Source organism: Arachis hypogaea, chromosome 9 (assembly GCF_003086295.3).
Source record: "Arachis hypogaea cultivar Tifrunner chromosome 9, arahy.Tifrunner.gnm2.J5K5, whole genome shotgun sequence".
Lineage (NCBI taxonomy): Eukaryota > Viridiplantae > Streptophyta > Magnoliopsida > Fabales > Fabaceae > Arachis > Arachis hypogaea.
This window is the reverse complement of record NC_092044.1, coordinates 13,178,288-13,188,958: the sequence shown is the minus strand read 5'-3', so window position 1 is coordinate 13,188,958 and position 10,671 is coordinate 13,178,288. Positions and strand designations below refer to the sequence as shown.

The following is a 10,671-nucleotide window of genomic DNA, read 5'->3' as shown; positions in this document are numbered from 1 at the left end:
TAAGATTGGTATGATTATTAAAATTATAGGGAATCCAAGGAATCGTCAACTCTAGGATGAGTAGGTGGTTTCACACCCACTAAGAACATATATTATCATTGTCGTACTCCCCCACTTCACCAACCATATGAGAGGAATGGGTTTTTAAATTGAACCAAATGATTTTAATTAGATTACAAAGTGATTTCTTAATCCAATAATATGAGAGTTGCATGCTAATTAAAATCCTTCACTAATCAATTTTTACTTTTTTAATGTTTTTGATCAATTGCGGTTAGGGCATCACAGGTCCACGACAACATACACCACGCCCTACAAAGCCAATTCTTCACCTATGTCTCTTTTCAGCATAGCATAGCATAGCATAGCCTTTTCTTTTCCTAATGTCCAAGCTAGCTAGATAGCTTTCAAAGTGCTCATTCATTTTTTTTTCTTTGTCTTAATTAAAAATGTGTTTGTTACTTATTAAGAGTATTCAACTTAATTAGCATATCACACTGTTATGATTTAGTGGTCCTCCAAAAGTATTCGTTTTCCAAATTGATCTAATTAATAATGAATGGTGCTTTTTATGCTATTTTGAAAAATAAAAGAAGAGATATAATAAGAGCATGGAAAATGTAACAAAGGAGAGGTAGATAATCATTAATCAATTTGAGTTAATCGAGCGAGCAATTTACTCGTTCATTTAAGTAAGTGTATGTTAGGAGTTTAAATTTTATCTTATATATAGTAATTTATTGACCAACAATAAATCTTTAAATACAGCTTGCATCTCCAATAAATTAGTCTTTGAAAAAAATATACATGACTATTGTTAATAGATAATGATGTTGATAATGTATGTTTTTAATGAGTTTCGAGAATTATACGCTATGGATTGGTTATGTAGGTGTTTTATTATGATTTTTTTTTAACAACTACTTGTTGATGTAATATTTGAATTTTATGAATAATTTTATAAATGTTTTTACGGGTCTACTTTTGAAATTTTATTTCTATTAAAATATAAAGAAGATCAATAATTATTAAAAAAATGTTTCAAAAACAAATTAGCTGTGCTGTTGTAGCATTCCCAACAAGCACTAGGACCACTATTTTTATTTCTTGGATATCAATCTAACTATTAAATTTAAATATTAAAATTATTACATATTATATATACATAGTATTTATTAAGTTATATATATAAACACAAAAAAAATATATGATTTAATTTAGTTGTTAGAAATTGTAGGTAAAATTTACAATGTGAAAATACTATTTCGAATTACCATTGAAATAAGACACATGATCATGCATTTTATGTTATTATTGACACAACTATTAATTAGACGTTTATTAATGACAACATATTTGTGTCAAAAAATAAAATTTATTAAATCACTGATTTTAGCAAAACAGTTTACATTCTGATTTAGCAGTCTATAGACGCAATAAAATTCAATAACCCTAAATTAATTTTATCCTTCTGGTTGCCGAAATTTGCCGTTTTTCAAGATAAGACCAAAAAGAAAATGTCAAAAAGCTAAAGAGAAACATGTATTATTAGTAACCATCCCCCAACCAGAACCAAAAAATTAACAAAAAAAAAAAAAAAACATCACAAAATATGTAATCGCATTTGACGGTAATAAAAGATGATACCAGTTTCAATATTATTCTGGAAATGGCATTAATTTTTTAAATAATTCAGAGACTAACCTCTTGTATTATTAGAAGCCAACTAAATTGACATCAAGGTTTTAGAGAATCCATGAAGAGATATTTTGTCCACATCTTTAGGGACCGTGTCTTATATACATATCTCTATCTTTTTCTGGTTTTTTCCATTAAACCCATCATTTGAATCTTCTTCTTCTTTTATTATTATTTTTTTTCCTTGCCATAATCTAAAGTTAGCAAGGCTTCTATTTGGAAATCCCCACCTAGTAAATTTACAAAAAAAAAAATTTTTCAAAAAATTAAGCCTTATTAACGACGAAAATTTATATACAATTATTTTTATACGAAGTTGATGATTGAAAACTGTTAAATAATAATTTAGTCAAATATATTAAATTATTTAATAATTTTTAATTATTAACTTCACGTAAAAGCATTGGTTACCGGATTAAGGAAATAAATTTTGAAAAATTAAAAGGAAAATAAAATAGTTAAAGCTGTGTAATTATTATTAAGATGAACATAGGCACTTTTTATCTACCAAAAAATGAAAACATATATATGGGCACTTTTTGACTATTGCTACCACGCATATGAGATGCATGAAGACAGAGTTAATTTGAAGCAAAAGAGGCCCCCACAGGCCACAACATATGAGAGAGCAAAAGCCCTCTTTTTTCCATTGCCATGAATAAGTGTAGAAATTCTGCCTTTGCTTTCAGCTTCATCTTAATCTTCTTCACACTGTTTACTTCCCTTTTTCCTTTTTTCCCCCATGTCGTGCTAAACAAACGTTACACATTACTCCTCCATCTTCCTCTACTTGATGCTCAATCATTTTGTAAGAGGGGTATCAAACTTTACCCACATAATCAAATAAAAAAACTAACTTTGTTAAGATGCTCCATAAAATATATACCACCATGGATTCTCTCCCTCTCACCTATCCACCATTACACTACTTTGAATTATTCATTTATTATTATAAAATAACAATTATTTGTAAATTTAAAATTATCATAGGATTTTTTTCACTTAAATAGTAATCTCATATTCATGTTCTGAATATATAAAAAAATAAAAATATTTAATAATGATCAAAGTTTCCTAAATAGGAGGTTATTTATTTTTTTTATTACCTATTTTATAAAATATAAATAATATTTCTTAAAAAAAACTCATCAAAGATCATGATTAATTAACCATTTTCAGAATGCATCCACCCAAATTAAAAAGAAAGTAAAATATAGAGGGATTGGAAGATTATTATTAGACAGCTAGTAAAAACAAAAAGAAATAATCTTATTATTTATCCGATGATGTAAACCCCCCAACCCACACCATTAAAATCCTAATTTTTAGAAAGTAGTCCCCCGAATTCATCAAAATTACAGAATGAACCCACTGGCAATGGCTCTATTGGTATTGAAGTGAGTAGTTTCATACACAGGCAACTCCTCTCTATACCTCTCAATCCCAATTGCTGAAAGATTATCCAATTCAAATAGATCAGAGCTACAACAACTAGCATCATCATCATCATCATCGTCGTCATCATCATAATCAAGTTCATAACGCATGACGTCATCATGAAATTCTTCATTCTTCTTCTTCTTCTTCATCTGATAATTCTTCAACAAGTCCCTAGCTAATTCCTCTACTCGTTTACTCTCCTGCAACACATGGAACCTAAGCTCTTCATCGTTAGTGTTCTTACCATTATACCCCTTTGCGGCCACCACTAAATTACTGTTTTGCCCTTCATGCAGATTCTTGTGCCCGCAAGGCCTGCAATCTTCTCCAACTATCACACTCACTGGACAGAACCGTACGGACCTCTTCGTCCCCGTTCTCGAAGACGGAGTCTTGCTCAGGCAAGATCTCGAGAACGAGGACGCAGAGGAACATGCAGAGTTAGAATAACTAATACCGCGTCCTCCGCCATGCTGCGTGGCGGAGGAAGGCTGCTCGTGCACCACGCCGGGGCTCGAAGAAACCACCTTGGCTTTTTTCGAGCTTCCGTTTGAATGGAAGAGCGAGTTGAGGAAGCTGGCGAGTCTTGCACCCGGCGAGATCGGCTGCTTTGTTTTCTTCAGCTCGCCGTACAAGATTCTCAGCGCTTTGTTCTTCGTTTTACCGAATCCGTTATTGTTATTAGTGTCGTTGTTTTCATTCTTCGGCTTCTGCGGCTGCGAGTTCCATCTGTTGTCATCAAACGTGGTTGTTGGCTTCTCGGAAACGCTGGTGCGAATCGGCTTCGGCCTTTGGCGGTGGCCGTAGAAGGACTCCGATTCCGATGAAGAGAAGCCGGCGGAGCTAGATTCCGAGGAAGTTGAGTTCGAGTACATGGAAAGTGCGTTGGAGGAAGATCTAGAATTGCAGCTTCTATTACTTCTTCGATCGAACTCCGTTAGCGAGTTTCTCCCCTTCAACAACAGTTTCTCATCTTTCTTGATCTCCATCCAACTCTCCACCTTGCTGGCCCTGCTGGGAGAATTCTGTTTCTGCTTCTTCATGGTAGTTGTAACCGTTTCTTCGACCTCGATGGAGCGGTAGATTGCGTCAAGGAGAGTGGAAGAGAAAGACGGATTACTATTCCTTTCTCTGTGTCCTCGTAATGGTTTGTCCCAATTTTCCATTCTTGTTATATAGAGATGGAGAAGGGTACCCTGTGCGAGTGTGAAAGAGGAGAAAGAATTAAGAGAGATAGAAAGGAAACAGAATTTTGATGGTTATCAATTACTCTTGGGCTTTGTTGTCTGCTTCAAATAGTAGTAGTAGTGTGAGAGAGAGAGAAATGAAAAGAAGAAGAAAAGAAAGAAAGGAGAGAGACATGAGTGGTTGATGGTTTAGAGAGGGACAGTAATGAAAGCCCAAACTTCACGCCTCAAAGAGAAGAGAAACAGAAAGGATGATTGAGAGAGAGAGGTTTGGAGAGTTGTTTCTTTTGAAATGCTCTTATAAGGGTTGTTGTGGGGGTATGTAGACAGAGTATGGTAGTGGAGCTGCCCAGCCTGTACATCATGACGTGGATATTTTCATTTCATTTAATTAATCTTATTATTATTTATTCAATTCACCCTCTTTAATATAATTTTATTTTTTTTTCCCATGGGAGGAATTGACATTAGATCCTTACTTTTTCTTTATATAAGAAAAGAAGGGAAATGCAATGTTGGGTAGGGCCATACAAAGAAGATATTGATCCTAACAGCACAACCTATTTTGCGCTTGCTCAGGAACTCAGGATGTTTTGATCCATCCAAGAAGATTCCGCTTCCCCATTTATAATTCCAATATCTATATTTATCTTCATCTTATCTCGGATGTACATGTTTTTTGTTTAGTATGGAATTTCTTTAAATAATTAGATATATGTAATTCCAAAAAATTTGTGTTTTTATATGCTATTTATACTGTTTGCAAAAAATTATTACATATATTTTATTTACCCTATAAACTAGTATAAATTATCTAGTTTACAAACTAGTTACATGTGAACGACAATCTTAATTAATATCCAGGCTCTTTCAGAAATGTTTATGGCACCAGGAAAGTTTATTATTACTATTAGCATATAAAAAAGAATAAATTTATTTTTTAGTCCTCGATCATTTGTTTAAATAAAAAACTTTCATCATTCGAAATTTTTTTTATCGATTTTTAACTACCTAAAAATAATTAATCTAAACTACTTTTGTAAACAGTGATATAATAATATATCAGGAATCACTTAAATTAATAACAAGAATTACTTAGAATTGAATAATGAAAAAATATTTTGTTCTTCGGACAAAGGGTTAGATGTTGAAATTAAAAAACATTCGCTTCATAAAAATATTCACGATTATTTATTACTACATGAATAAAGTGAGAATTAGATTCTCAAATATTTCGATTTTGGATTAATTCACTTTTGAAAAAAAAAATACCAATTAAATTCTCTAAAATAGTAAACAGTAGATATATATGTCCTTATATTAATGGATAGCGTGAAACGAACGAAACTGAATTACTCATATATTTTTTATGATCTACAATAGTACATGTCTCATTACTGCCACATGAATATAGTAGTGATGTAATTTTAGATAGTAAAACATTCATTATTTTTTGAGTTTCCATATAATTTTTATTACTTATTCTCTATTTATCATAAATTCTACTAAAACAGTTAAAGTTTTGCTAAAAAATTATTATCTACATGATAATCTTTTATAAATAAATACATCACAACAATTAATGATACATATAAATATTATTATTAAATTTTACATAATAAATTAATAAAAAAATAAAATATATTTATCGTTTATTATCATAAAATATCAAATTAATATTTTTTTAAAAAATTAATTAATTCAAAATCATAATCTTTAAAAACCTAATTGTGACTCAATTTTTACTACACATTCGGCCTGCCTACACCATCTTTAACCGTTACTTTTAATGATTAAAAGGATATTGTTTTGCGTTTGATTAGAAATGGGAATTGTGAGGTATGAACATGAGGAGCACTTCCAACACTAGGTATTATACTGTATTATGAGGCATTATATACACTTGTTTGCAACAGTCAACTAATGCGGCTCAAGAGACCTAAACTTTGGGCTTTAGGAGGCTGCTTCCTTAAATTCTTTTCTGGATTCTAATGCCCGTGCTCATCTTCAAATTAAAGTTATGCTCCTTTTGCCTATTTTAATGGAATGCTTATTAGGTAGAGATAGAGGTTTAATGCTAGGAATGGAATAGGAAGGAGGTGGGGATAGGAATATCTTTAATCTACATTTTCTTAGGTTGGTTTCTATGTTGAAATTTTGAAAATAAAACAAAAGAATTTAATTTAAAGAATTAAAAAGGCTACAAATTACTTCTAAATTGATAATAATATCATTTTCAATTACGTTACACGTATAATACATTTGGTCGTAACCATTTTAAGTGTTCTGAGGATAAGTTAGTATTCTTATTCTAATTAATTAATTATTTTTATATCAGTATTATTTAAATTTTAAAAATATTAGCTAGTAAAATAAAAATTAATTTCAAACTGCCAAAATAAATAGCACAAAACAAGAACATAGATTTGTTTTTAGAGTACGCGAGACATTTTATTCCAACTTATACGCACACAAAGAAGTGCAACATGCACAAGTTCTCTTGGTATACGTTGTTTCTCTCTTTCTTTTTCTTTAATTTCTTTTTGGTCGAAACTCAGGTGCAGTCGACTTCATGTGAAGTTGATAGTTGAGAGCCGTTAGATAAAAATTTAGTCAAATAAGTCAAACCATTTAACAGTTCTCAGCTATCAACTTCACGTGAAGTCAGCTGCACCTGAGTGTCCACCTTTCTTTCTTTTTTCTTCTTCATGTTTTATTTATTATTTATTCATTTATTTTTTCCAATTCTCCTCCGCTATGTTTCCTTTTACCCTTCATTTTGTTCCACGCTTGGTAAAAAATTAGTAAACATGATATATGGATTGACAAATAAATATGAATTTTTTGAATAAAACTCAAAGAATGAAATAAGATGATTGATACAGATAGAGACATGCAAGAGAGAGACAGAAACAAGAGAGTGAGTCAGTGAGCGTGAAAAGGGGTAAATTGTTTTACGTTCTTTTATTTTGATGCCTTAACATTTGGGGTAGTGGGTTGAATTGATGAACTTGAAATTGCGAGTTTTATCTTTGTAAATGAATTGACAAACTAATAATTATTTATGGGTATAATTATTAAAAGATAGAGGTTAGATATTAAGAAACTAAGGTAGTTATAAAAGACAATTCTCATTATTATGGTGTAGATAGATAGATAGATTAACCAATATCTTGGCTGTTTTTTTTTATAGGTTTTTATATATATTTTTTGATAGGTCAATATATTAATTAATATAAGACCTTGTGTTATCTATGATTCAAAAAATGTGCTAAATATGGAAAGGCATATGCTCTAAAATAAAAAACTCTAAAAATTATATTTAGATATCTTATTAATTTAAGAATGTTAAATATTATTTCAGTTTTTTTTTTTTTTAAGTTTATAAAGTGATTTAGATTAGAAATTCTATAACTTAATTTTAGATATTTTCTTAATATTTTAAGGTAAGACTTAAGTTATTTTTTTGCCAATTTACGAACTTTAAATATTATTGTCTCAAATTTTATTAGGATAAATTTTGACTCAAATTAAATACATCACTAAATTAAAAATTTAAGATATTCGTTTGAACTTTTCAGATAAGACTCAACTTAGACTTCAGTTTAACATAATAGTGTTAGATAGTATTTTTTTGGAAAAAGTTTAGAAACCAAAAATTTTCAACCATAATTAGCCAAAATTTTTTATAATTTATTTTATTTATATAATTTAATAACAATTTTATTTTTTATTTCACTATCTTATTATTCTAATTATCATATTCTTATCAAATCTACTTATTAATGATATTAATCATAAAATCATATCCCTTTTATTAGGCATTCTTGTAATCAATACTTAATATTCTTTTTTATAATTTAATTTTTATATATAAAAATACAATAAAGATTAATAATAATTATAATTAAGAACGGTAATTATAATATCAATTACATTAAATAATTGCAATTGATTCCTTGTCCGTTATGATATTTATCATCAATTATTGAAGATATGAAGCATGAAACCTATCCTAATATATACTTTATGTTAATTCAATCATATTCATTCAAAAATTACAAGAATAACACCATTGCAAGCACAATAGTGTATAAACTAAAAAATTTTACAAGAAATCGTTTTTATCATTGTAATTCATATGGCAATTGATTTCGACCTTAATACAGTACCTATGGCAAAATGTGCTGAAGAATTTGAACAACAGACGGACTCACCCGACGAAATTGTTGCTAGTCAATCAATTTCTGAAAATATGAAAAACTACACTAGTTCTGATGAGGTATGGTAATAATCCGGATTTTTTTGTGTATTTTTTAGCACTTTAGTTATATGCATAACATTCTTGATCATTATTTGTTTGCTATTTATGTAAAGAGAAATATTTTTTTTATTATTTTTGTTATATTATTTAATTTTTACAAATATTTGTATGATGTTGATCTCTAAAATAAGAAGTATTTTATTTGAGTATTTAATTTTTTTTGGTAATTAGTATTTAAATCTTTTGATTTTGCTCATTAATTTTTTTTGGTTATATAAAAAAAAAGAAACAAATAAGATAACAGGAAAGAAAGACTAAGCACTATAGCTTATTAGTATAAAATCCTGCCAATTATCGCCTTTTTATTTATGTTGTTTATTTATTTATTTTTTTTCAATATATGAACGAAAGAAATAATATTTATTTATTTAAATAAATACTTATGTTATTTTTGATATAATTAATCATGTTTTTAATTTCTTCTTCTTATGATTAATTACTTATTAAATTATGATTTTTTATTTTAATTTGCTTAATAACAATAACTTTTTTAAAAAATTTAAAATAAATAAATATATAAAAATTATTTTATCATGATCAACCCATTAATCCATAAAAAAAAATTATAAAATTTTTATATTGTCTTTTTAAAAGATTGGAACATTTTATTTTATTTATCGACAAATTTTTATTAGACAAAAAAAAAATCAAAATAGACATATCATGTTTTTATGTCTATATATAAAGTATTATTTCTTTTGTTATTATTATTTCCAGCACCAGCACAGTCATACAATGTTCGCTATATCGAGTATGATACTAATTATATTCTTAGTTATACTTATATTATACTATTTAGTGAACTACCAATTTTGACACTTTAGTTATATGCATAATATTCGTATAAAGTTCATGCTTTATGCAATCAATAAGTTCATATGAATAACATCCATAATTACATGAAGTTAACATCTATGTTAACATATATAATGAAACGAAATTAGCACCTAAAATTACAGTAGTGTGTTTTATTTGTTATATTCGATAGTGAAATTAGCCACTTTTGTATAGTTAACTATTAGGTAGAGCTTCATTTGTTTTTTTTCAGATCATAAACCAAGCCATTGGTGACGAAGAGCTAGATCCCGAGGAGGGAATGTGCTTCGGCACATTAGAAGATGCGCGTGCATATTATTACCGATATGCGGCTAGGACTGGGTTTGTCGTCAAAATAAGAACCACCGGCTGGGAGACTAGAAACGATCAGAGGGTGGTTGTTAATCAGGTTTTGCATTGTAACAGAGATGGATACCGCACATCCCGTGTAAAGGCACCCAAGAGAAGGAAAATGATGGCCTCAACAAACTGCAAAGCCCGTTGCTATTTGGCACTAGATAAGATGACAGGGTAGTGGAAAATTTTTCGAGTAGAGGTATCCCACTCACACCCGCTTAATCCGAAACTATCTGGAATATTCTCTGCAAACTGTCAGTTAAATATGTATGTGAAGGACCTGATACATCAAAACGACCAAGTTGGCATTAGACCGAGTAAGACGTACCAGGCACTAGCCAATGCCGCCGGTGGCCTTGCCAATCTCACCTTTACGGAGAAGGATGTTAGAAATTACATTGGTAGTCACTTACGCATTTCCGGGGATAAGACGGGTCCAAAAGAGTTACTTAAACACTTCTCACGGATGAAGGAGCTCAATCCGAACTTTTTCTTTGAAATAGATGTGGACGAAAACCATAGCATTAGAAATGTGTTTTGGGCCGACGCTCGGTGTAGAGCTGCATGGGAATATTTTGGTGATGTCGTGACATTTGACACTACTTATAAGACTAATAGGTACCAAATTATTATTTTTTTTGCTCGACTTAATTAGATTTTTTTCAGCTAAGGCATTTAAAGTTTTCACCTACATTACATGTTTTTATATTTTTATTGTTTAGGTACGACATGTCGTTCGGGTCCTTCGTAGGTGTCAACCACCATGGGATGTCTACGTTTCTTGGGTGCGCATTATTGCGGAATGAGGATACTCATACATTTCAATGGTTTTTTCGTACTTGGTTGAAG

At 29.9% G+C, this 10,671-nt stretch overlaps 1 protein-coding gene across 1 annotated transcript; it reads right to left on the bottom strand.

The window, feature by feature from the left end:
- Window positions 1–2,946: 2,946 nt before the first annotated feature.
- Window positions 2,947–4,772, bottom strand: LOC112710441 (protein BIG GRAIN 1-like B). Its single transcript, XM_025762649.3, has one exon. It carries the CDS (start codon window positions 4,302–4,304, stop codon window positions 3,054–3,056), a length of 1,251 nt encoding a protein of 416 aa, XP_025618434.1. The 5' UTR covers window positions 4,305–4,772; the 3' UTR covers window positions 2,947–3,053.
- Window positions 4,773–10,671: the final 5,899 nt, after the last annotated feature.

Bases quoted from the DNA above. Each gene is read 5' to 3' on its own strand.
- LOC112710441 (XM_025762649.3), bottom strand. From the start codon at position 4,304: ATGGAAAATTGGGACAAACCATTACGAGGACACAGAGAAAGGAATAGT.